This window comes from Trachemys scripta, chromosome 1, assembly GCF_013100865.1.
Source record: "Trachemys scripta elegans isolate TJP31775 chromosome 1, CAS_Tse_1.0, whole genome shotgun sequence".
NCBI lineage: Eukaryota > Metazoa > Chordata > Testudines > Emydidae > Trachemys > Trachemys scripta.
The window spans coordinates 331,402,428-331,430,303 of record NC_048298.1 but is presented as its reverse complement, the minus strand read 5'-3'; the positions used below and the strand labels follow the sequence as shown (position 1 = coordinate 331,430,303).

At 44.8% G+C, this 27,876-nt stretch overlaps 1 protein-coding gene across 3 annotated transcripts in view; it reads right to left on the bottom strand.

Moving 5' to 3' along the window:
- LOC117871289 (glycerophosphodiester phosphodiesterase domain-containing protein 5-like) overlaps positions 1 to 27,876 on the bottom strand; it is an 83,463-nt gene that overhangs the window by 38,077 nt on the left and 17,510 nt on the right. For 2 of the 3 annotated variants that reach the window (XM_034759120.1, XM_034759122.1), the window contains exons 2-3: positions 4,820 to 5,039; positions 1,646 to 1,749 (exon numbers count right to left, since the gene is read on the bottom strand). In XM_034759120.1, coding sequence (XP_034615011.1) covers positions 1,646 to 1,749; positions 4,820 to 5,002 — 287 coding nt within the window. In that variant the 5' untranslated portion in view covers positions 5,003 to 5,039. The remainder of the gene's footprint in view (positions 1 to 1,645; positions 1,750 to 4,819; positions 5,040 to 27,876) is intronic. The other variant, XM_034759121.1, reaches the window with a different exon arrangement.

Genomic DNA, 27,876 nt, shown 5'->3' with positions numbered 1-27,876 from the left:
GGGGGGGCGGCCGGCGGCTTTTTTGCCTGGGGCGGCAAAAAAGCCAGAGCCGGCCCTGCTCACAACCCTAGGTTTAGCAGACCAATGCTCAAACCCCTGAGCTATCCTTCTGCCCTCATCCCTCCCCTCTTCCCATGGTGCCTTTCCCTAGAGACAGGCAGGGCACATGTCCCCAGAACAATTGTTATGCTTGAATTACAAACATCTTTATATTGGAAAGGAAGGATGCTCTTGTGATTAAGGCACTAGACTGAGTCTCATATCTAGATTCAGTTCCAGGCTTTGCCACACACTTTCCATGTGACCTTGGGCAAGTCACTTTGCCGCAGTTCACCCATCTTCAAAATGGAAATAGCAATCCTTCCTTTCTTCCACCCTTTGTCTGTCTTGTTTATTTAGATTGTGAACTCTTTGGGCCAGGGACTGTCTCTCACTATGCGTGTGTACAGCACTGAACCCAACGGGGGCTTGACCTGGATTATGGGCTCTAGGTGCTACTGTAATACAAATAATGATAATCTACTCTGGGGTAATGCCAGTCCTTCCCACCCCACTCAGTTTTGAAGCCATGTAAGTAAAAGGTATAATAGATACTCAGGGGGCGAGAGCCTTACTGAGCTGTGGGGAGAAAGGGAAGGTGGCGGGAGGGAGGAAAATGGGGAGGTGAAGAGAAGAGGAGAGATAATGGATGAGCGTAGGAAGGGAAGACAGACCAAAGTGTTTTCTTTGTTTGCTGACAGCCCATTTTGACTTTTGTAGGTATTGTCTTTCGTTTCACAGATAGTTTAGGGCCAAGATTTTCACCCTTGGGGGCCTAAAGTCAGATTCCTAAATATATATTTACACCTCGAGCCTCCCAAAGCATCTCAGCTCCGCTCTGGTGAAATTCAAGCCTCTTAAATTTAGATGGATTTCAGAGCCTGACTTTAGGTATCTGGATATGACAATGTTGGCCTTGATATTTCAATAAGCATTTCCATCTAACAACAACTTGAGGATACTTCCTGTTATAACCCAGGGATAACAGTACCCCGTGGCAACAAACACCAGAGCCTTTGGCCTTGGACTGTATTTTCTGTAAAAACCTCACTGTTCTGCTTCTGAGCTTATTCAGCCCAGGAGACAGTCATTAGCTTGTAAACAGGCAGCACCCTCATGATATCCTCAGAATAAATTTCAGCCCTTCACATCCCCCCAAGTGCCCTGGGTGCATTAACTAACTAACCATCACAGCCTGACCAGGGTAAGCAAGAATTAGCCCCAGTTTCCAATTAGGAAAGGCGCCACACAAATTGATTAAGGATCTAACATGCTGAGCATCTCCTGTGAGAGGAGGACTCCTCGTTGTTTTTGCTGATACAGACTAACACAGCTACCACTCTGAATCCTGTGAGATGCTGAGTATTCTCAGTTCCCCTTACAGGCAATGGGGGCTTCTCACAGGACCATGCCCAACGCGATGTACCCAGCTTCGCACAGCTGGGTGTTGTCAGAGCTGAGAGAAGAACTCTGGCTTAGTCCCGTGCTCAGTATATTAGAACACGCTGCCCGACCTCATTACCCTTCCTTCCTCTCCAGGCAGACAACTGGCTATTGACAACCTAATTTCAAATGGGCGGGGGAGGAGGGAGAGTGTGGTACTTACCAGTCAAAGTTATTGTAGTCATTCTTTGCTTCCCCCCACATGTACAGAAAGACCAAAGAGAGGCAGAATGCTCCAACGAGAAACGGGAAGAACACACATTCCCACTGGAAATGGAGAGAAAGGCCAGGTGGTTAAAGCCTGGTTTACACAACGACGGACAACGTACACTGCAGGCATATTTTTGACCCTCAATTTATCCCAGATGCATGAGGCTTGGTGTCAGAATCACAGAAGTCAGAGATGGAAAGGACCTTGTTAGTTCACCTAGTCCAATTCTGTACTGGCAGAGAAACGTTCCCTACAATTTATTCTTCAACGCTTTCTCTATCAGAGCTTTAGATCACTCATGTGACGGAGGCCTCCACCTCTTCCTGTAGGAGACGATCCCACAATCTACCTGCTCACACCATTTATAGTTTACCCTGATTTTTAGCTTAAATTTTCCTTTTCTTAATTCAATCCCATTACTCTTAGTTATGTAACCCTTCTGCCCATCTAAGTTGGCAGCAACAAGGGCCGGGTTNACACTCGCCATAATTCACCACCAGATGTCAGGGTAGAGCTTATCCTGACTCTGCTTACAGTTATATCGCCTGTTCTAGTGGCGCTCAGCATGAGAAAAAAATGAAGTATCTCTTTACAGTTGTCGCATTTGTTATTTATGTGTATTGCGGTAGCACTGAGGAGCCACAGCCATGGACCAGGACTCCACTGTGCTAGGCGCTGTACAAACACAGAACCAAAACATGGTCCCTTCTCCAGAGTCAGAGAGTAGTGTGATGTGAAAGTAAGGACAGAACTCCATGTCACTACTCTGCAGATGTCCTGCAGCAGAACGTGGAGGCCGCTTGTGCCTGAATGGAGTGAGCTGTGATACGCCCAGGAGGGGGAAGCTTGGCTAGTTTGTAGCATTCTAAGATGTATCCTGAATCCCACTTCGAAATCCTCTGTGAGGATATGGCTTCTCCCCACGCCCTTTCTGCCATAGCAACAAAGAGCCTTGGAGATTTTCTAATGGGTCTGGTTCTTGGCAGGTAGAATGCCAGGGCATGCCTGACATAAAGGGAGTGAAGTCTCTTATCCTCGGAAGAAGTGTGGGCACTGGGAAGAATACAGGTAAGTGTATTGATTAATTGATGTGGAACTCAAACACAATCTTGGGGAGGAATTTGGGGTGTAACCTAACAGAAGGCTTCTCCTTGTGAAATACTGTATAAGGAGTATCTGCCATCATGGCTCCCAGCTCACTGACCCTTCTTGTGTGTGGCACCTTTCCTAATTGTAAACTGGGGCTAATTCTTGCTTACCCTGGTCAGGCTGTGAGAATTAGTTAGTTAATGCACCCAGGGCACTTGGGGGATGTAAAGGGCTGAGTTTTATTCTGAGGATATCATGAGGGTGCTGCCTGTTTACAAACTAATGACTGTCTCCTGGGCTGAATAAGCTCAGAAGCAGAACAGTGAGGTTTTTACAGAAAATACAATCCAAGGCCAAAAGCTCTGGTGTTTGTTGCCACGGGGTACTGTTGGGTCATGGCACATGTGGCCAGAGATTCAAAGATCGGGCCTGCACGTGTTGAGAGGATAAGGTTAAGGTCTCATTGAGTCATTCCCCCAATGACCAGTGGGAAGGTCCTGATCAAGACCTTCATAAATCGAATCGAGGTCAGGTGTGTAAAGATAGAACTTGGGGGGAGGATGGCACTAATCGCTGCTAGGTGTTCTCACAGTGAACTGACAGCTGAACCTGAGGTCTTTGAGAAGAGGAGATAGTCTCGGATAACTGGAACACCCACAATATCAAGTGAATGCTGGTGGCAACATGTCCAGCCCAAAAATCACCACCATTTAGCAGAATCTAGTAGGATCCTTCCTGCTTGGGGTCAGGATTTCCTGAACAGGGGTGAAGCATGAGCATTCTACCTCTGACACCCATCCAAACACTAAGCTGCGAGGCGGAGTGAGTGCTGGTTGGGGTACTTGACTTTCCCCCCATCCTGAGTTAAGAGATCCTGAAATGCATGGATCCTGACAGGCGGGCACGTGGACATCGTCAGGGCTCTGTGAACCAGAATTGTCTGGGCCAAGGGTGTGAAGAGGAGGATGGTGGCTCTGTCACGTTGAATCTTCCATATAACTTCTGGTGGTAGGCAGATGGGAGGAAAGGCATATCTGAGGTCGTCTGTCAGGGAAAGCATCGCCCTGGGAGTCCTGGCCTATGGCTCCCCTGGAGCAATATAGGGGAATTCCCTATTTACATTGAACTATCAATGAGCCAGCTTTTAATCCATGTAATGTGTGCCGTGTTAATTTTATAGTGGTCTAGTTTTTAACTAAAATATTGTGTGGTACCAAGTCAAATACCTTACAAAAATCTAAGTATTACTTTTTTTACCAATCTTTGTAAACTCATAAAAAAATATCAAGTTAGTTTGACAGGATCTATTTTCCATAAATCCATGTTTATTTGCATGAATTACATTACCCTCCTTTAATTCTTTATTAACGGAGTCCTGTATCAGCCACTCCATTATCTCGCCTGGAATCGATGTCAGGCTGACAGGCCTATAATTACCCGGGTCATCCTGTTTACCCTTTTAAAATATTGGCACAACATTAGGTTTCTTCCAGTCTTCTGGAACTTCCTCAGTGCTCCAAGACTTAGGGTACGTCTACACTTACCGGAGGGTCCGGTGGCAGGCAATCGATGTTCTGGGATCGATCCCGGAAGTGCTCGCCGTCGACGCTGGTACTCCAGCTCGGCGAGAGGAGTACGCGGCATCGACGGGGGAGCCTCCCTGCCACGTCTCGACCTGCGGTAAGTTCGGACTAAGGTACTTCGAATTCAGCTACGTTATTAACTTAGCTGAATTTGCGTACCTTAGTCCGAAGTGGGGGGTTAGTGGGGACCAGGCCTTATTGAAAAATCAACATTAATGGTCCAGAGAGCTCCTCAGCCAGCTCTTTTAAAACTCTTGGATGAAAGTTAACTGGACCTGCTGATTTTAAAATGTCTAACTTCAGTAGCTTCTGTTAACATCCTCCAGAGATACTAGTAAGTTTGCATAAGGCATAAATCAGGGCAGAGTTTGGCCCATAGCACCTTTCGAATACAAGTGTGATGATGGACTTGTCCCGTAACTAACAGTTCACAGTAACAACATGCTAACCATACCATCTTGCAGCAGCATTGTCCTGGCTCAGTCCTTCTCCGCTGATATCGCTTCCACCGGCAGCTGTAGAGCCCCGCCAGGCAGGAGACGAAGGGCTGATGTTCATACCGCTGCAGCAAGTGCCGACGCACCACCTTCAACTTCCCAAACTTGAGCTTCTTGAGACTGACGGAACTGCTGTCCATCTGAGGGGGTTTATCTCATTTTCCCTCTGAAATGAAACTGAAAATTGTCAGGGGACGTTTGTCCCATATCTGCTCTTGCCTCCCTGGACAACACATTTCATGTAGCCTGTCTGACTAGCAGATTTTGCCCTGAGTTAGACCTACTGTGTAATCCCATTAGGTCATCTGTTCTCCTGCATGTAGAAAACTGAATGGAAAAAGAAACCTCCAAAGGATGAGCTGCCAGCCTCCTCCGTTGGCCTGCCAAGACAGATTTCAACCCTCCACAAAGACTTTCAGTTTGATAAACCTGGAGGGCAGCTCCAATTGTGGCAAAGTACAATTTATGCAATGGACAATGAAGCTGAAAATATTTAAAAATAATTTGTGCTTTCTGAGGAAAGAAATTAGAATAACTATGACATTATTCTTGGAGAGTATTTCATCCCCCAAAAGAAGATGGGCTTTTACCAAAGGATGCAGAGACAAGCAAGAAGCATGGTGGTCTTTATGAACCGGCAGAGCTTTGAGACTTGGGCTTGTCTAGACATAAAAGTTGTATCCCTATCACTATAGGGGCTGGTGCGTGATCTATGGATTGTGTATTAATTATATTGATTACTTAAGAATCCCCAGTTAACACTCTGAGGTTTGATAGGTACCTGTCCAAAGATCCAGCCCAGTATTATTAAAATTACTGTTCAGTTGGGAACCACAGTGTGCACAGTTGCAACACCCACTCTTAGGAGCCCTTCTGTTTTTGTAACCGTTTTATTAAAACAGTCACCAACACTCTAACCCAGCAAGGTAGATAAAGGTAATACAGAACGTACATCTGAACATCCAAATACTCACACCATCCCTTGCAGAACAACCTGAAATGTTAATCATTATCTTCCTCAAATAACTTTTATAATATGTTATACTTACACCACTATACCTAATGCATATTCAGCAGGGTTTTTCCCCCGCTTCCTTATTTGTGTTTCCTCACCTTCCTACTATTAGCGTGACCTTATCCATAGGTTAGTTTATTAATGATCTCAGCATATTGTCATATACATCAATTTGTTGCCAAGGCAAGTTTGTGGTTATGCATCTGCGGATGTTCTTATCCTACAATATACAAAAGCTGGTATCCATTCATATTCCTGTGGTTACCTAGTCATATACAAAAATCCCCTGAATTTAATATTCCCAGTTCCTCAATAACTTAGGGTCACTGCTGGGTAACTCACTCATGCTAGGGTTCATAGGCCTCAAAGCCTTATGCTAACTGCTCAAGGAAATGTCTTATAGGATGTAGGCTTATAGGATCATTGCTTTACTGCCTTAACTTATGCCTATGCCTTACCTAGCAAATAGGTAGCCTACAGGGTTCAGGCTTTAAAGAGTGCTCTTGGTTTTGTGAGCAAAAGGTATTTCCTGCTATATGACTCTCTGTGTTCAGAGACACAGAACTGTGTACCGTTCTTTGTAAAAAAACAAAACTGCATCAAAGACATACCTATCACCAATGTCTACGCCCTACTGGTTCACACAGAGGGCCCCAAATTTTGACTAGCCACTCGGGTCAAAAAGGGGAAACACTGTACCTGTATAAGACACCTTTATACAGGTATAACTATAACCAGGCCAGAAGTTGTACCACTATCATTATATCAGTAAAAAACAAAATCACCGCTCCCCCTCCCCCACAACCAGTTATATTGGTACCACTTTTAAGTGTAGACTGGACCTTTAGTTGCAGTAAAGAGGACTACATAGGAGATGATTTAGTAATTAGGTTTTAAACACAAAACTTTCAAAAAAATGATAACTAATATGTGAGCTCACTTTGGAACAGACAGTGCAAGTGGCACAACAGTGTGAGCTAGTGAAAAAGTAATTCACCTGAGAAAAAAGTAGTGAGATGATGGTGCAAGAAATAGAAAAAAATAATCACCTCCCATGGAAGAAAACAGAAGCACCATTAAAAAAAAGCCTCTTATGAGCACTGAGTTAGTTGGCAAAAGCGATTTTGTTATATTGGAGAGCTTGGGAAGTGATAGTGTGTCACTTGATACATGTTACCTGTTTGGATCTGAAATCAGGAATGTCTCCTGCAAGGTTTAGTAAGTCGCACAGGGCTCTGCCTTCTTTACCTAATTTATAAAATACAATAATAGTTAAAAATAAAAATGTGCAGTTCACACTTTCCATCCTTATGCATATTTCCACACAATGAATTGCTTGTGAATGACCTACAGAGCAAGAGTTTATTTTTTTTATTTGAAGTTATTTGATAAATCATTTGAAACAATGGATACATTCAAAAAACCTCCTGAGCCATTCATAGACAATTTGCCAACAGAAGAGGAGGTGAAATTGGTCAAATTAGTTACCAAACTCTATCTAATATGTTCTGCGTTAAATTCTCTCCTCTGTGGTGATGCAAATGAGATTGAATTATGGCTGTGTATGGTTCATGCAAATCTATATATGAAAAAGATTAACACAGTATCACTACAGCATTGCCAACACCAAGTGTTCAAAAATCATGGGTCAAACCTCATAATACCATGAAATAGCTTAAAAAAATAAGAGCTGTATTTTTTTTTTTCATCTCAGTTTTTAAGATGTTAGATTACACTCAGGTCATATTTTCAAAGCTTTTCTCTGCAAACAGAAGAGCTAGAAACGTCACTTTTTCTTTGATAAAACTGAGATTCTAAGTCAATCACTTGCCTCCAAGGCTTGCAGCTTTAAGACAGACACCAAATATCACAAGAATCACAATAAAATTGCAGAACTCGATGTCATTATTTCTATAATGTCAGAAACGTGCTGTATGGATTACCAATCAGTCTGAGCATTACCTCTGTCCAGGAGAGTTACAGCAGATCTAATGCTTTTATTCTATTTGCATAGCTTACGTATTTTGCATCTTTCCATTAATGAGTCGGCTCCTGTTCTTGGATATTTGGGACCCGGTTATTCCTCAGTTTTTATTCAGTCCTTACTTGGGGTTTGATCCTCCACTACTGAGGGCAACGGAAGCTTTGCCATTGGGGTCAATGCAAGCAGGATCAGGCATTTAGACAAAAATGGGAATTTGCCTAATAGGGACGTCAGGATTTGGGCCATTTTTACTTCATGCATTCCCAGAGCAGTCTTAGAGCTCCCAAATCTACAAGTACGGGTATCCCATAGGGCAGAACCTGCACTCCATGTGCACCCAACGCCAGTGACTTTGGAAGTTTGACATGTACCAGGAATGCAGAATCAGGCCTTTACCATGTATCGAGGTGCTTATCTGTTTCCATCACCACAGTATCTGAGCATCTCACAAACATGAATGAATTTACTCTTCCAACGCCCTTGGGAGTAAGGGAAGAATTAGTCTGGGCCCCAGTTCAGCAAAGCACTAAGCAGACGCTTAACTTCAAAAATGCCCTGATGAACTGGAGTCTTAGTTTTTCGTTATAAATCATTTCCAAAACCCCATCCCCAACCCGCTAATAATTTTTTTAGCAAAATTAAAATTGAACTCCCCCTAGTGGCGTGGGGTGAGCAGAAGTGAATGGAACATACAAGAGGCACTTTCACTTAGCTCTGCATTTTGTAACTTGTGTAGAAAAGCCAACATTTCATTCGCCATTTCACATCCACTCACGTCACATTGCTGCCAGCCGCTATTGCCCCTAGGTGTCAACCTTACTGCTGTCTGGGTTTCTCCTTCCCATGTACTGTCTGTATTTCAGACGATTTGTCCCCAGATCCCTTAGCTTCATTTTTCCAGGCTGACTGTGCTTTTCTTTGCCCGGTATTGAAACCAGCTTGTTATTAACTCTCTCCCGGGTCTCTATAATCTTTTCACACTGAACTGTCCCCCAGCCCTTGTCTCTGTTTGCCCTGTCCCTTCTCTTTCTCTACTCAGAGACCTGCTTTCCTGCTTCTCGCTTCCCAGTGGCTGTCGCCCAACGGACACAGAACTTTCCAGCCTTGGTTCCAGGAATGTCATCAAGCATTAGATCAGCTTATCTTAAAGGGCCAGTAAATTCTAAAGGGGCAATAAACCCGGCAGCTAATATATCAGCTGGCATAAATTGGCATAGCTCGACTCAAGTCGATGGATATATGCCAACTTGCACCAGATTGACCATTAAGAATCAAGAAACCCACATAAATCCCTCCAGATTTTTGGTGTTACTGATGAGATGAAGTTGTGCGGCCTTTGTGAATGGGATTTGTTGCATCTCTAACACTGATCAAATTAGACATTGGTTAGATTGGTGACCACCCGCAACTATTATGACCTACAAGACTATAAGTTATGCAAACGTATTTGTATTTATTGTTACCTGTCCCCCACCCCTGTTTGTTTAGTCACCTGTTACAATCCTAGAATTAGTTTTATCAGACAGAGACTGTCTGTATTTGGTGTGATTAATTTAGATGCACTCAATGGGCTAACAGTGTTAACATAACCTTTAAATAGTGTTAAGCAAGGTTTGGGGTTGGATATGCGGAGACAGCAGCCTGCTTAGTATCATGGCAAATACACTCTTCAACATCCTTTTAACCTTTTATTAAAGATAAAGAAAAGAAGGAAAAAATAGTTAAAACATTTGGAACGTGAAGTATGGAATAAGGCTTCCATTTTAACACTATCCCTTCTTCCCTCTTCCTTTAGCTGGAGAGAGTTTATAGGAGGAAAAACCTCCTTGTTGGACAGTCTCAGAGGGTATCAACATGGCAATAACTGTCCTTTTGAGGCAAAGAGAAGTTGGTTGAGATGAGCTGGAGCTGCTGTTATTGCTTCTGTTAACTCTGATCCCATTTCATCCCAGTTGGTGGTTGGGATTCTGCTGGAGCTGGTAGGGATGCCGATGTCACCTGAGTCTCTCTCTCTGGCCTGGTCTGGTCAGGACAGGCCCCCGGATTAGGAGGAAGAAGAGCTGAGATCCCAGGAGAGGGTGGGGGTGGCAGCCATGAAGCTTGCTCCAGTAGGTGCAATCTGTTCTTCCATATTTCCCCCTCAAAGTCTCATTCTTTTAGGACCCACAAAGAAAGTGGTTTACCAGGCATGATCTTAACACAGTCCTTGACTTATATCAGTAGCCTATTTGTTTAGACTAGTTCAGTCTATCTCCCTTTCGTTCCTTTTCCCATTGACATTTGTTATTACAGATTATTGTGACAGCTCATGAACTTCCATGTATTTTTTACCATTGAGCTCCCAGTTAGGATAAACTTGTAGGCCCATTTATCACAACAGAAGTCATTTTTCTTTCTAGCCCTAAAGCCTACCATGGCTGTATACCAATTACCTCAGAGAAATTGGAGGGGAAAGTCTCAACTTCATCTGTTAGCAGTTTAAGGCTACAGAATATTATTACATTGGGGCAAGGGAATCCTCCACAAATCCTCACCAGCAATCTGTTTATATGCTAGGCCAGTGTTTCTCAACAACTGGTCTGTGGACCAATGCTGGTCCCTGAGATCTCCCTGACACAGTTTAGGAAGGCAGCAAGCCGGTCCCTGGTATAAAAAGGTTGAGAAACACTGCTCTAGGCCCTTGATTCAGCAAAGTCCTTAAGCCAGAGTTAGTCAATAGGCGGAGCAGGGGCCAAATCTGGATCGCCTGATGCTTTTGAACGGACCCAGAAATCTTTTTATTTACTTATTATTCTCATTATTGTTATTTTTTATTATTATTTTCTCTGGAGTCTGGACCTTGCCCAAGACATTTGGACCTTGACAAAAAATAATTGACTACCTCTGCGTTAAGCACATGCTTAAAGTTAATCATCTGTATAGTCCCAATTGAAGTCAGTGGGACTATGCTAGGGTGACCAGACAGCAAGTGTGAAAAATCGGGACAGGGGTGGGGGGTAATAGGAGCCTATATAAGAAAAAGTCCCAAATATCAGGACTGTCCCTATAAAATCGGGACATCTGGTCACCCTAGACTATGCGTGTGTCTAAAGTGAAGCATATGCTTAAGAGTTTTCCTGAATCAGGACCAAAAAGAGTTAACATCCTTTGAAAAGTGAGGCAAATAAATAAAAACACAAACTGGGCTGATTAAAGTAGGCACCTAAATGAAAATATTCTCACTGCTGACTTGAGTGGGAGCAAAATTCAGACACCACTGAGAGCTTATGGAAATCCCCACTGGGGTGGCCTGATTTTCAGAAGCGCTGAGTGTGATGTTGCACTCCAGAATGCTTTATAAAAATATGTTTATAAGTGTGAATATGATGTACCTGGAATATGCTTTATGCAAAAGGTCTCTTGTAAGGTATCATTACAAAGCTTATAATCTCCTGAGTGTGTTCATCCTATTTGTATGTATGTATCATTCTTGTCTCTAAAACTAGATATATGAAGTATTACTCTGAAGTCCTATTGTAATTTTGCAAAGTGTGGGCCATTAATGTTGGCTTGGAATCTTGATGGCTCCCATTAACTAGGACAATTGGTTGTGAATGTCTCTGTTTACTTGCAAAACTTCCTGCAGACCAGCTCTGGAAGAATGAAGACTGATGTCTTACAGTGACATGTGATCATGTCACCTGAACTGGAATCCATCTTTAACCTGGTGCTTTTCCATTTAGGAGTGGTGGGAACCCAGAGAGAGAGAGAAAGGATTCCCGCCTTGTGCCAAAGATATAAAAGGGGGTGGAACAGAACAAAGGGGGCGGCCAGTCATGAAGAAATCCCCTAGTTACCACCTGAGCTGGAACTAACAAGGATTGTATCAGGGGAAAGGATTGGGCCCAGACTAAGAAGGAGTCCAGTTTGTGAAAGAAGCTTATTGGAACATCTCTGAGGGTGAGATTTACCTGTATTCAGTTTCTTAATGTATTAGGCTTAGACTTGCGTGCTTTGTTTTATTTTCCTTGGTAACTTACTTTGTTCTGTCTGTTATTACTTGGAACCACTTAAATCCTACTTTTTATACTTAGTAAAATCACTTTTGTTTATTAATTAACCCAGAGTAAGTGATTAATACCTGGGGGAGCAAACAGCTGTGCATCTCTCTCTATCAGCGTTATAGAGGGTGGACAATTTATGAGTTTACCCTGTATAAGCTTTATACAGAGTAAAACGGATTTATTTGGGGTTTGGATCCCATTGGGAGCTGGTTGTCTGGGTGCTGGAGACAGGGGCACCTGCTAAGCTGTTTTCAGTTAAGCCTGCAGCTTTGGTAGCATGGTTGAGACCGTGGGTCTGTGTTGCTGCAGGTTAGTGTATCTGGATCAACAAGACAGGGTTCTGAAGTCCCAAGCTGGCAGGGAAAACGGGCTCAGAGGTAGTCTCAGCACATCAGGTAACAGTCCCGAGGGGGTCTCTGTGACCGAACCCGTCACATTGAGCATCTGTAACTTATACCAGTCAACACTAGCTGCAGGCATCCAGTACTTTGGGGCCTTCCATAAATAGGAATTCAGACTTCTAATGTTAGACACCCTGTAGCGGGGTGTTCACCCGCTGCCGGCCTGAAAGGGTTAAAAGCCAGCCCTTGGAGAGGGCTGGGGCTGGGAGCCTTTGGCTGGGCTGATTGGGGAGGCACTCTCAGCTGTGGACACGCCCCAAACAGACCCAGCTGGCCGTATAAAGACCAGGAGCAGGCACACAGTCTCCTCTAGCTGTACAGGGAGATGGGCCTGGCTGCTGGGGAGCTAGAGAAGGTACCTGGAGTGAAGCGGGGCTGGGGGAAGGCCACGGGAGCTGGGGAGCTCTGGCCTGGAAACCCCTGCAGGCTGTGGCCTAGTATAAGGCCAAACAGGTACTGGGGTTGCAGGGGACAGCCCAAGGCTAGGCAGAGGCAGCAGGTCCAAACCCCTCCTTGGCTGTGATGAGTGGCAATTAGACTGCAGTCCACCCCAGTGAGCGGGGGGCTAGATGGAGCTAGCAGTAGCCATATACTGAGGCAAGGTGGGGATAGTGGATGGGGGTTCCCCTGGGTGGGGATACCCAGAGAGTGGGGTACTGCCTGGGGGGCAGCACCCTGAGGAAAGGGGCACCGGGTCTGGGAGGGACACGGGGGCCAAAGCAGTGAGTGGCAAGACTTCGGCCTGCAGAAGGCGCTCCAAGGCTGGAAAAAGAGCTAATTTCCAGGATGCCAGCAGAAGGCTCTGCCGGGTGAGTCTCACACACGATTACACACCCACATAGGAAAATACTGGCCAAAGTAAAATGTTGCTCTGGACCATGTTACGAAAGGAGAACATTACCGTCCCCACCCCACACCCTGCCTTCGCCCCTTCAACGGCACCTGCTACCTACTCTTCCAGTATTACCTGACAGGTATGAGAGAGTTGTATGCCTCACCTTTAAACAAGTGCTGCAGTAGGGTTCACTCCTGGGACCCACACTGGGGCACTGCAGTTCCATGGTGCTACTGTCAGTTTGCGGGATCAATCTCTCTCCAGTACTCTGCAGATATGAGGGCATGGATGGGGGGAGGTTTCTCTCTCAGAACAGAATACAGAGGTTGGCACATCTCCCTTACAAGACCTTATTCTTTGACTAATAACAGAAAGGGCCAAGCCTCCACTGATCAAAATAAAAATGGAAGTGAGCAAAATGTCTTGCAATTCACAGTGCTGGCGTCACATCAGCCTCTAGCCCATTGCATGGGTGCCACAAGATAGTGAGGACTGAAGCCAGAATGGCTCCTCCGTGACACATCTGAAGAACTACCGTGCATTCCGCCACAATTTCCTCCCCTCCTCCACCCACTGACCCAACTGGACAGTTTCTTTCAGTACAGAACTCCAAAGCATCCCTCGCAATCCTGAGGGCAGCTCTGTCCATTAAAGTGATCAACCTTTTCATTCTAACAGCATTTCTTCGTTATCTAAGTTGCTATCACAGATGGTTACATTTATTCTTTTAATGTATTTTAATAGAGAGACTATCGTACAGTGACTCACAAAGCAATCTGAAGAATTAATACAGTGGGGCGATGAATGCAGACTGCTGTAAAAGTACTTTAACTGCCGTCATGGCCAGATCTTGCAGCGTCTAGTCTACACGCACACAAAATCCTCCCATTACAACTTTCTCCAGAACTCTGCATGAAGCATCAGCTGCAAAAACCTGGGCCAGCACTGGTATCATGGAGGCCTCAATTCTTTATTATATTGATATTGTCCTTTGAGATATGTCTACATTGCAAGTGGAAGGCATGATTAGCACACACAGTCAGACACGAACTAGCTAGATCAAAGCTAGCATGAGTAACAATAGCAGGGAATCCATGGCAGCATGGGCAATGGCACCGGCTAGTCTCCTGAGTGTGTACCTAGGTCCCAATAGGGCAGAGCTTTACACGGGGGCTTTATCATTACTCAGTCTGGCTTTGAGCTAGCTAGATTAAAGCTGGGGTATGTCCACACATGCTGCAATCACACCTCCTGGTTGTAGTACAGAGCTAGGGCTATCGACCACGCTGTGCTTGTACAGTGTGCACAGTGGGGCCTCGTTCTCAGCTGGTTCCTTGCCCCTACCACAATACAAATAATAAACAAGAACAATAGTATGCTGAGGGGTGCTAATGGCTGCCATCAGCAGAGTCTTGCACCCAAAGACAACCATAGATCTTGTTAAAGCCGATGGATGAGCCAAGCACACTCCTTCAGTCTCAAAAGAAGGTGCGATCAATTCCCTTTATGTAAAAACAGCTGAAGCTGCCCAAGGCACTAGGCTGCTGGGCAGGACAGAGGTAAGCCATGTAGAACTAAGGGGTTTCCCTGGTGGAAAATACAGGGACTAGGATATTGGCTGTAGCCTGTGTGTGTTGGAGGCAGAAAGCCAGGAGAAGTAGTTGTGGACATGATCCTGAGAGAAAACACAAAGACGGAGCTTCTTGGGCACAGGGCTCTCTAGAGTGGCAGATTTGGGGATTTCTGAGCACAGGAATTGCCTCAGTTTGTTTCTACTGTGTTCAGGAAAACAGGGCAGTGTGCACGTTTCTGTAAATAAGCAAGATTACACCAGAAATATACCTGACTCACAGCATCAATTTCTCATTTCTAAGCAGAAACAACCCTGCAAGCCCTGGGTCATTGGCTGACCACCAAAACAGGTAACATGACACAGCCCCACGGGCGAACGCAGCACTGTACAGTGAGTGAACTGTATGGACCAGTCAATGGGTCCCTAACTCAGTGTTCAAAGGCACATGTTAAAAAGAGGCAGAAAGCAGAGCATGCACACCATGGGGTTTGGGCACCAGAGCTGGAATACTTCATGGCAGACGTGGGCTTCTAGACATCTGTTGAACAAGGAAAGGGAGGGAGCTTGGCATATACAATACTAGACACTTAAGCTTGAAAATGCAAGCAGAGAAATGAAGGGGTAAGAGCTAAGGGGGGGCTAGAAAAATAAATAAATGGGCAGCTTCAAGCATGGGCCCAGTTCTGCAAAGTGTCTCTTAAGGAGAGTCCAGCTCCCTCCACAATTGCAATATCTGCTCCTATGAAAGGGAGGAGCAAATTCCAAGGCAGCCTGAAAGGCTCCATTAGGGTTAAGAATGTGTCAGAACTTTTGAATCCTCAACAGGATCTTCTCCAAACCTTTCATTTTCACTGTGGCCTCCCTGGCAAAGCCCTTGGCTCTATTTCCCTACCCTTCACCTCCTAAGTTCAGACCCATCCTTCCACCACACTCCCATGAACCCCGTGATTACATCTCCTACTGACATTCCCTTCATATGCAGGCTCCCTACAATGCTTCATCAGGCTTCTGCAAGCTCCCATGGATGCCTTTGCCCTCAGCAGAGTTCCCCATAACCCTCCTTCCCCATAGCTTCACCCTTGCAAACTCCCAACATCTCCCACCACTTCCCCACACACGTCTTTGCTTTGGCTCGGAAGCTGCAAAAGCCTCCTTCCTGGGCCCTGACTACACAAGAAGCTTCCCAGGCTTCCAGAGCATTTGAATTCAGAAGCAACTGAGCCTAGCAGAGAAGTGATCACAGATGCTGGACCTGTACATTTATACAGGTGGCCCATGGAATAGCACGGCAAATAAAGGGCCTAAACTAAAGGAAGTGCGAACTAGGATTCAGAGCAGTTCAGCCATCACAAGGGAACAGAGGAAGGCCCAACTCACAAAACTTGGGTCCAGATGCATATCTGAGTCAGAAATTTCCTAAAGTTTAATGGGGGGGGAGAGGAGAGGGGAATTGCTGTTCAAGCCCCTCTCCACTAGTGAAGGGTACATCGAAACTGTGAGAGAATGGTCCACATGGGAGCCAGAACAATCTGAACCCCTTCGCTGGGACAACAACATGAGGCCACGTGGCCAAGAGGGGAGCAACGTTTAGGAATATTCAGTAAATCGAGGCGTGAAAGAGGCAACACACACTTCTGGAGTCCAATCTTCTTCCTAGCACGGAAAGACTTTGTTTGCTCACAGGTGAGCATAAGAACGGCCATACTGGGTTAGACCAATGGTCCATCTAGCCCAGTATCCTGTCTTCCAACAGTGGCCAATGCCAGGTGCCCCAGAGGGAAGGAACAGAAGAGGTAATCATCAAGTGATCCATTCCCAGGTGAGCTTCTCTTTAATTACGGGCCTTTTAACAGGACTGTTGGTTTCCCACTGTTTGAGTGAGGGGATGAAAAGTGAGACAAATAGTCCTGATGAGGGAAACGAAAGACATCCATTAAGCCACACAGGCCAAAAGTAGACTTTACTATGAACAGGAGACCATTTGAATGTTTACAAGAAAAACCTGCCTCCTTTTTTTAATACAGTATGTACTTTAGGGCCCATCAAGCTTTATGGGGTCGAAGGAGTATAAATGAGGGCAGAATTCAGTTATTGGGTTAAAGGAGTGCTGACTGCTTTATTACCAGGGCTTCCAACCCTACCCATCCCACATTCCACACAGCCCCTACACACACATGCTACAACATTTGGTAGGTGGGTTGGCATGGCTTTTTCAGCCATTACTAACATGCCTACACAGTACACATGGCCATGGTGTTGGATGTTAGACAATAACAGATCTGAGTCACTGGGAGCTGGGAGTGCTCTCAGCACCTCGGAAAAATCAGGCCACTTATTTGGCTGGATCTGAGATGCTTAACTTTAGATGCCCAGGTTTAAAAATCTTGGCCTAAGCACCTGGCCCAAGGTGACACAGGAAGCCTGACACAGAGATAGGAAAACAACAAGGGGTCTGGTGGCACCTTAGAGACTTAACAGATTTATTTGGGCATGAGATAGAAAGAGAACCCAGAACTGCCTGCTCTGACTGTACAACCAACCTGCCTCATTTCCAAGAGGGCTTAGAGGAAAGTGGTACTCTAATACATGGCTATGGGCCTCACTATAAGAAAATGGATGGAGACAGACAGATGGATTATTATTATTATACAGACACATTATTAAGGGCACAAGAGCAAACTATCGCACTGCGTGGAAAGATAGGAAGTATGGAAAGAGACCACCCTAGCTTAACCAGGAGATCTTCAATGATCTAAAAAACAAAAAACAGTCCTACAAAAAGTGGAAAGTAGATCATATTACAAAGGATGAATATAAACAAATAACACAAGTATATAGGGACAAAATTAGAAAGGCCAAGGCACAAAACAAGATCAAACTAGCTAGAGGCATAAAAGGTAACAAGAAAACATTCTACAAATACATTAGAAGCAAGAGGAAGACCAAGGACAGGGTAGGCCCGTTACTCAATGGGGGGAAGGGGTGTTAATAACAGAAAACGTGGAAATGGCAGAGGTAATTAATGACTTCTTTGTTTCGGTTTTCACCAAGAAGTTGGTGGGTGATTGGATATCTAACATAGTGAATGTCTGTGAAAATGAGGTAGGATCAGAGGCTAAAATAGGGAAAGAACAAGTTAAAAATTACTTAGAAAAATTAGATGTCTTCAAGTCACCAGGGCCTGATGAAATGCACCCTAGAATACTCAAGGAGCTGACTGAGGAGATAGCTGAGCCATTAGCGATTATCTTTGAAACGTCATGAAGACGGGAGAGATTCCAGAAGACTGAAAAAGGGCAAAAAGAGTGCACATCTATAAAAAGGGAAATAAAGACAACCCAGGGAATTACAGACCATTCAGCTTAACTTCTGTACCTGGAAAGATAATGGAGCAAATAATTAAGAATCAATTTGCAAACATCTAAATGATAATAAGGTGATAAGTAACAGCATAGATTTGTCAAGAACGAATCATGTCAAACCAACCTAATAGCTTTCTTTGATAGGGTAACAAGCCTTGTGGATAGGGGTGAAGTGGTAGACGTGGTATATCTTGACTTTAGTAAAGCTTTTGATACTGTCTCACGTGACTTTCTCATAAACAAACTAGGGAAATGCATACTAGATGGAGCTATTATAATGTGGGTGCAAAACTGGTTGGAAAACCGTTCCCAGAGAGTAGTTATCAATGGTTCACAGTCAAGCTGGAAGGGCATAACGAGTGGCGTCTCGCAGGGATCAGTTCTGGGTCTGGGTCTGTTCAATATCTTCATCAATGATTTAGATAATGGCATAGAGAATACACTTATAAAGTTTGCGGATGATACCAAGCTGGGAGGGGTCGCAAGTGGTTTGGAGGATAGGATTAAAATTCAAAATGATCTGGACAAACTGGATAAATAATCTGAAGTAAATAGGATGACCATCCCCTGTCACCCCTTCCCAGCTTCTGGCAAACAGAGGCTAGGGACACCTTCCTTGCCCATCCTAGCTAATAGCCTTTGATGGACCTATCCTCCATGAACTTATCTAGTTCTTTTTTTGAATACTGTTATAGTCTTGGCCTTCACAACATCCTCTGGCAACGAATTCCACAGGCTGAAGAAATACTTCCTTTTGTTTGTTTTAAACCTACTGCCCATTAATTTCATTTGGTGACCCCTAGTTCTTGTGTTATGAGAAGGAATAAATAACACTTCCTTATTTACTTTCTCCACACCAGTCATGATTTTATAGACCTCTATCATATCCCACATTAGTCGTCTCTTTTCCAAGCTGAAAAGTCACAGTCTCATTAATCGTTCCTCATATGGCAGCCGTTTCCATGCCCCTAATCATTTTTGTTGCCCTTTTCTGAACCTTTTCCAATTCCAATATATATCTTTTTTTGAGATGTGGCAACCACATCTGCACGCAGTATTCTAGAGGCAATATGATATCTTCTGTCTTATTATCTATCCCTTTCTTAATGATTCCCAACATTCTGTTCGCTTTTTTGACTGCTGCTGCACATTGAGTGAATGTTTTCAGAGCACTCTCCACAGTGACTCCAAGATCTCTTTCTTAATAATAAAATAATAATGGAGATATCCCATCTCCTAGAACTGGAAGGGACCTTGAAAGGTCATCGAGTCCAGCCCCCTGCCTTCACTAGCAGGACCAAGTACTGATTTTGCCCCAGATTCCCAAGTGGCCCCCTCAAGGATTGAACTCACAACCCTGGGTTTAGCAGGCCAATGCTCAAACCACTGAGCTATCCCATCCCCCCTTCTTGAGTGATAACAGCTAATTTAGACCCCATCGTTTTATATGTATAGCTGGGATTATGTTTTCCAATGTGCATTACTTTGCATTTATCGACGTTGAATTTCATCTGCCACTTTGTTGCCCAGTCACCCAGTTTTGAGAGATCCTTTTGTAGCTCTTCGCAGTCTGCCTGGGACTTAACTATCTTGAGTAGTTTTGTATCATCTGCAAATTTTGCCACCTCACTGTTTACGCCTTTTTCCAGATCAGTTATGAATATGTTGAATAGGACTGATCCCAGTATAGATCCCTGAGGGACACGCTATTTACCACTCTCCATTCTGAAAACTGAGTTAGGACAGAATTATGCCTCACTGGGAGAAGAAGTGCTTGATGGGGGAACCTTTTCCACAGTACAGAGCTGGGCAGATTCTGCCACCCTCTGATGTGCAGTGGAAGAGTGAGCAGATGGGTGGTATTGCTGCTGACAGAACTTGTGTCTCCAGAAACATCCTTTCTGGGTAGGTTGCATGCAGGACCATTTCCAATCACATTTCCCCCCAGTTAGATACAGCTGGCTGCTTTTATTTATTTATTTGGGGAGAGGAGGAGGCAAAATGTTTCTGACCAAACAAATCTTTCATTAAACAACATTGGTTTGCAAAAAAAAATTCCCATTTTCACCAAAAACTTCCAGCTTTTGACCAAAACCCTCCAAACTGAATTAACATGTTTTCAGCAATCAAAATCCAATGTTTTGTTTGCATGTTTTAACCCACAAATTTTTGGTTTTCTGCTTTTGATGAAACCAAAAAAGTCAACAAAAATGAAAAATATTACTTTTCATCTGAGGAAAATAAATCGTTTCCTGACTAACTCTCGTATTAAGCATTAAAGATAGAACATTTTTTCAAAGCCGTATAAGAGATCTGGACATTAAAATGAAGTCATAATTGAACCTTAAGAATACACAGTAAAAATGGTGTTTTAGTGTAAGACCATATTCCTGATCTAGCTGTTCAAAACTGTGCCAAACCACAAGTAATTCCTCCAAGAAAACCAAACCCTCATGATTTACTGTAATTCAGCTCAGAACCGCTCTGCATTCCTGTAAGGCAATTCTCTGAATGGGAACTCATATTTAGGGATTATTTATTCCCTATCTTGTTGATGAGAGTGACTCATAGTGTAAGATTGGTTACAGGAGCTTAATTTAATAATAATCATTAGAACGTATTGACCATTTTCTCCTCCAAAAGCACTCTGTAGTTGGTAGTAATGAAAGCTCGTTGGGGATAATTAGTGGTCAATGCACTAAGCGTTTGAGGCAGATTGTGCATAAAAGCTTTTAGCTTGTGTGTGGCAACAAACAAGCACAAATCATCCTGTTTACAAAAGAGTGTCAAGTGGCTAGAATACATTTCCCCCACTGCATGTTAAGGGCAAAATGACTGTTTTGAATACAGCTGGTTGAATACTAGCTTTAAGACTTTCACAAGTGCTAGGGTTTCAGTTTGATTCAATTGCATTCCAGTCCTTTGTGTGCACAAACTGTTGAAAGCGGGCTGTGAAACTTTTCTATTCTATTCTATTCTATTCTATTCTATTCTATTCAGTTCTTACATCACCCTCCTCACCGTAGGCTCTGAGCACCTTCCAGTCATGCCTTAAGTGACTAATATCTGTCACGTGTGATCATTCTTTTGCTCATCCTCTGGCCAGGGGAAAATTGCCTGTGCAGTGGAATGTTTTGTTTGGTAGGGTTGTGGGTTTGGTTTGGTTTATAAATTTACACGCTGCTCTGTGTTTATGTTAGAGAAGGCAAGTCACAGATGAGTGTCTGGTACTAGGCGTGGAAAGTGGTCAGGTTTGGGTTGGTCCTTAGTTCCTGGGGGAGTTCATTCCACAGTCTCAGTCCAGCCCATAAGAACGCTCGGTCTCTTGCACAGATGAGTTTTGCCTTTACTCTAAAGAGTTCCGTGGTGCCAGTGGAGCAAAAGTGTCAACTGTGGGCTTCATGCTGGAGCTTTAATTGATCTTTGAGATATCCGGAGCCCATGCCATTGAGCGACTTGAAGACAAGGACACAGTTCTTTTGAACTTCACTTGATATTTTATGGGAAGCCGGTATAGAGAGCGAAGGACAGGTTTGATGTGCTCACAGAAGACCATGTTGCTAAGGAGACACACTACAATGTTAGGTATTAGTTGGAGTTTCCCCAACAGCTGATGGCTTCATGCCCAGGTATATTGTGTTGCTATTGGCCAGAGGGGAGACCAACATGTGTATAAAGAGAGACCAAGATGTGATGGAGTCTCCTAGCCAACCGGAGATGGTATAAAGCATTACTGGTGGATGTTGCTATGCAAGAGTTTAGCATCAGCAAGGAATCCAGGAACACTCCTAGCCTACAGCTTGAACTGACCAACTGTGGGTGTGCACCTTCAACCAAGGAAGACTGCTCCAGGGCTGCAAACTCTTCAGAAGGCATTTCCTCTGTCCACCAGCATTACCTCGGTCTTGCTTGGTTTCAGCTTCAGCCAACTGTTCTTCATCCATGAGCTGACCTCATCCAAACGCTGGACCATCTTGGTCATATATAAGAACATAATAATGGTCATACTGGTTCAGAGCAAAGGTCCATCTAGCCCAGTGTCCAGTCTTCCGACAGTGGCCAATGCCAGGTGCCCCAAAGGAAATGAACAGAACTAGGAATCATCAAATGATGAAGAAATAAGTAGAGCCATGTGTCATCTGCACTGTGTAATCCGATATGGTCAAACATACATCTTCAGTGGTGACACTCCAATACCGACATAGGCTGGTTTGTGAAGAGTCCATAGGCTGCCATTTGTTCGCTCAGCCTAGCCTTTGCAAATGAAGGGACTGGCTTGCAAATGATTCACAAAGCTAAAAGTTGCCAAATTTTGAATTTGTCAGATCCCAGTTGACCAGCTCCAGTTTGAGTCATGGGAGAGGACAATCACCTTCTTTGGGAGGGGCTGGCCATGCTGCTCCTTGGGGCATGGGAAATATGAGCAGCAGCATGTGTTTCACCACTCGTAGGAAAGATGAAGCCTCCTATCATCCCTCTGTTATCCATTGTGGCAGTGTTTGTTTTTGTCCCCCTCTAGTGGCTGGCCCATTTAGAAGTTTGTTTGCCACCACCTCCAAACTAATAGACTTGGCTCTTTAGTAAAAACTGTAGCAATTCTTGTTTTTAGATCCAGAGCTCAATCCCCACAGGTGACCTATTCAGGAGAGTCATTACATCTGCATTCCTCTGTCAGAGCCCCTGCTCACCAGACACACCAGTAAGTCCAGACAGCTGTTCTAACAGAGACTGTCTCTTGCACAATCCAACGCTTGCAGCCAAATGATGGCTTCCTGTACCCTCATCCTCCCAGAATGCAGAAGCAGATCCAGATGTAATATGGTGCCTAGATACATTAGGAACAAAATCCTGAGAGACTTTCTTACCCAGTTATTAATAAACTGCCCATTTCATACTGTGCACTTTAAGTTGGGGAATGGCACTTTATACAGCCATAGGAATGATTTGGTCAATTTTAGGCTCAGCAAACATAAGGCTGTCTCCCTTTCTCTTACTGAGGTAAATGCCTACTGCCTGATGGGTTTATATGACTAAAGTTACAGCACACAAATTAAGGCTCATAATTTAGGAGCAAGGCCATGAGACCCAGATAGAGAAGCTGAATGGTTCTTGCACATATGTAAGATGATACTTTCCTATGCAATCATTTCTGTTTGAACATAGGAGTTGCCAGACCAGATTAGACCCGAGGTCCATCTGGTCCAGTGTCCTACCACCAACTGTGGCCACCACTAGAGCCTACAGAGGAAAGTGCAAAAACTCCACAGAAGGTAGTTATGGGATAACCTACCATCTCAGGGGAAATTTCCTCCTAACTCCTAATAGTTAGAGGTTGGCTTAATCCCTGAAACATGAAGGTTTATCGCCCTTCCAAAGCATGGTTTATTTGTTAATAAAAATCTACTCTTCTAACGCTGGATATTCTTATTATCCAGATCAATACCTAGTGCCCTTTGGAATCCTACTAAGCTCTTGGCCTCAGTGATGTCTTGCTTCAATGAGTTCCACAGGCTATTCATACTATGTATGAAAAATTATGTTCCTAACCTAAAGATTCCAAGAGGCACCTTAACAGGTGATTGGCACTTTCCATTCACTAGCGTTACTGGCAACAACAAAGGTGAAGGAACTACGTAATCACACTCAGTGCCCTTTGGAATGTCAAAAAAGAACTAGATAAATTCATGGAGGATAGGTCCATCAATGGCTATTAGCCAGGATGGGCAGGGATGGTGTGCCTAGCCTCTATTTGCTAGAAGCTGGGAATGGGCAACAGGGGACGGATCACTTGATGATTACCTGTTCTGTTCATTCCCTCTGGGGCACCTGTCATTAGCCACTGTTGGAAGATAGGATGCTGGGCTAGATGGAACATAAACAAACATAAGAAAGGCCGTACCGGGTCAGACCAAAGGTCCATCCAGCCCAGTATCCTGTCTACCGACAGTGGCCAATGCCAGGTGCCCCAGAGGGAGTGAACCTAACAGGCAATGATCAAGTGATCTCTCTCCTGCCATCCATCTCCATCCTCTGACGAACAGAGGCTAGGGACACCATTCCTTACCCATCCTGGCTAATAGCCATTAATGGACTTAACCACCATGAATTTATCCAGTTCTCTTTTAAACTCTGTTATAGTCCCAGCCTTCACAACCTCCTCAGGTAAGGAATTCCACAAGTTGACTGTGCACTGCGTGAAGAAGAACTTCTTTTTATTTGTTTTAAACCTGCTGCCTATTAATTTCATTTGATGACCCCTAGTTCTTATATTATGGGAATAAGTAAATAACTTTTCCTTATCTACTTTCTCCACATCACTCATGATTTTATATACCTCTATCATATCCCCCCTTAGTCTCCTCTTTTCCAAGCTGAAGAGTCCTAGCCTCTTTAATCTCTGCTCATATGGGACCCGTTCCAAACCCCTAATCATTTTAGTTGCCCTTTTCTGAACCTTTTCTAGTGCCAGTATATCTTTTTTGAGATGAGGAGACCACATCTGAACACAGTATTCGAGATGAGGGCGTACCATCGATTTATATAAGGGCAATAATATATTCTCAGTCTTATTCTCTATCCCCTTTTTAATGATTCCTAACATCCTGTTTGCTTTTTTGACCGCCTCTGCACACTGCATGGACATTTTCAGAGAACTATCCATGATGACTCCAAGATCTTTTTCCTGACTTGTTGTAGCTAAATTAGCCCCCATCATATTGTATGTATAGTTGGGGTTATTTTTTCCAATGTGCATTACTTTACATTTATCCACATTAAATTTCATTTGCCATTTTGTTGCCCAATCACTTAGTTTTGTGAAATCTTTTTGAAGTTCTTCAGAGTCTGCTTTGGTCTTAACTATCTTGAGCAGTTTAGTATCATCTGCAAACTTTGCCACCTCACTGTTTACCCCTTTCTCCAGATCGTTTATGAATAAGTTGAATAGGATCGGTCTGAGGACTGACCCTTGTGGAACACCACTAGTTACCCCTCTCCAGTCTGAGAATTTACCATTAATTCCTACCCTTTGTTCCCTGTCAGGACCTTTGGGCTGACCCGGTATAGCCGTTCTTATGTTCTTATGGTGCACAACAGTGAGGGAAATTTTGGCTGAGGACAGGAGGGCAACCCCAAACTCTTACATCAAAAAAATAATTGAGCACATAGGATTTTGACTTCCCAAGTCATCTCCACAGAACATCATGCAGCAAGATAAACCTACAGGACCCATTTTAGTATAGAAGGTTCTGAAGAATTTTTAAACTTATGTCTGTTTAGATAGAGATGTATATGTACATAACAGATTATAACTTCTTTAGGGCAAGAATTGTCTTTCTTTGGTCTGTGTCTGTACAGTGCCTTGCACAATGGAGCCCTGATCCATGACTGGGACTCCTAAATGCTGCGGTAATTCATATAATCATGTTTTTGCAGAATGGTCTGATGCAAAAATGCAACATGGAAACTGAAGCAGGTAATAAGAACAGGAGTACTTGTGGCACCTTAGAGACTAACAAATTTATTAGAGCATAAGCTTTCGTGGACTACAGCCCACTTCTGAAGCAGGTAATGTTCAGCAAAAAAGCCAGGGGAGGCAAGAGAGGAAGTGAACTAGAAAGAGCAATTACACAGGCGCTGTTTTGGTGCAGCTGAATGGACGTTGTGCTCACAGATCACATAGAAGGGAACACGAGCACTGCACCATAAAAGACAGATCTGGGCTTTCCTGGTGTAAGGCTCAGGTTAAGACTCAGGATCAGTTCAGTCCTAGGAACTAGCAATGTTTTGTGTTTGTTTGTTAAAGGCACCTGCTTGCAACACACACCTGGTCACGTCACTTTCCAAACTTCTCCTTGTAATGAAACCCTCCAACGCAGCTGCCCTATCCCAGGACTCTGCCACTTTCACTGGACCGTCCCAGGGGATTGGCCAGGAGCCCTCAGCCACCTCCAAGTCACCGACCCTGATTAGAAAGTTGAGACGCGTGCGCCACCCAGCACTTACTTGGCACAGACTGCAGCAAAGTGCAATTGTCTTTTCAGTCTAAACTCCTGCACTGGCTGAGTTGGGCATGTCCTTCCCAGCCGGGAGAACCGAGGACAGGCGCTGACAGGTTGAAGACACTCTCCCCTCTCACAACATGCAAGACCCTGCCAGCTGGCCTCTCTCAAAAGCACAGCATGCCCTGCTACTCCTACACTGCTGAGCAGCTCCCTTCTGTATTCGTCTCACCCCTCCTCTCGCACTCTGCTAGGGCTCCCTGGCTTTAGGAGGGGAGGAAGGCAAATTCTTGTAGTATTTTGAGAGACCCGATTTTATACAACTGCATCCAGATAGCACAATGAGGAGAGTCTTATATCAGAGGGGTAGCTGTGTTAGTCTGTATCCAGAAAAAACAACAAGGAGTCCGGTGGCACCTTAAAGACTAACAGATTTATTTGGGCATAAGCTTTCGTGAGTAAAAAACCCACTTCTCCAGATGCATGGAGTGAAAATTACAGAAACCGGCATAAATATATATTGTTACATGAAGAGAAGGGAGTTACCTTACAAGTGGAGGCCCAGTGTTGAAGGCCAATTCAGTCAGGGTGGATGTGGTCCACGCCCAATAATTGATGAGGGGGTGTCAATACCAAGAGAGGGAAAATTGCTTTTGTAGTGAGCCAGCCACTCCCAGTGGGGAGGGGAGGGGGGAACCCAAAGAATCAGAGCACTGACAGGGGCTGACCGCCACTGCTCCAGCCCCAGTGGGATTGACCCAACCCCAACTGCTGGTCTGACAGCCCCGGGGCTGAGTGCAGGCGCTTCTCCATCCCCACCACTGCTCTTGTGGCAGGGGCTGACTGCTTTTGCTCCAGCCCCAGTCCACTGCTCTGGTGGCCCCAGAGCTGACAGCTGCTGAAGCCCTGCCCCAGAAGTAGTCCTGGAGATCCCAGAAAGTCATGGAACCAGGGCCGGCTCTAGGTTTTTTGCCGCCCCAAGCAAAAAAAATTTTGGCTGCCCCCCGTCCCAGCCCTGGGCTCCTCGCCGCACCCCCCTGCTGCCCCAACCCTGGGCTATCCCCCACCACCCGCACCCCCCTGCCGCCCCAGCCCTGGACTCTCACCCCCCTACCTGCACCCCCCTGCCGCCCCAGCCCTGGGCTCTCCCCCACACACACACACCCTGCCGCCCCAGCTCTGAGCTCCCCCCTACCTCCCCACCACTGCCCCACACACACACCTCCTGCCGCCCAGCCCTGGGCTCTCTCTCCCCCCCGCCCTGCAGCCTCCTTCCGCCGCAGCCCTGGGTCACTGGTAACTCGCTCCCAGAGCGGGTCATTCAGCAGGAATTTTGGATGTGCACAGAACACAGACAGGATTGGTTCCCATATGGTTACAGAACTGCAGTAAAGTGGAACAATTTTCAGCTTGTGCGATTGGAGGATATCTGGATGCATATTATAAGACTGTCCTACATAAATGAGGAAAAGTTGAGGTGCCTTTATTATTCTTTTGTTCCACTCTTTCTTTCTATGGGGAATTTGCCAATGCAATATCACTGTCTTCCTTTTAAACAAACAAACAAAAAGGCAATGGCTGTTGAAAATAGCAATTCCAGTCCTAATAACCACTGGGAAGCATTTCTTGCTCAATTTTATCCTACTTTTTTCTACAGCAAGTTATAGTGGATCAGTGTATTTGATTTGGGAGAAATGAAGTAACAGCCGCCCAAACTGAGCTTGAGCACTGCTGAATTTTGAGGTGTTCAAATCTGGAAGGCAGGTGCTGGGGGGGGGGCAGGGCTGAGGCTCCCCGGGGG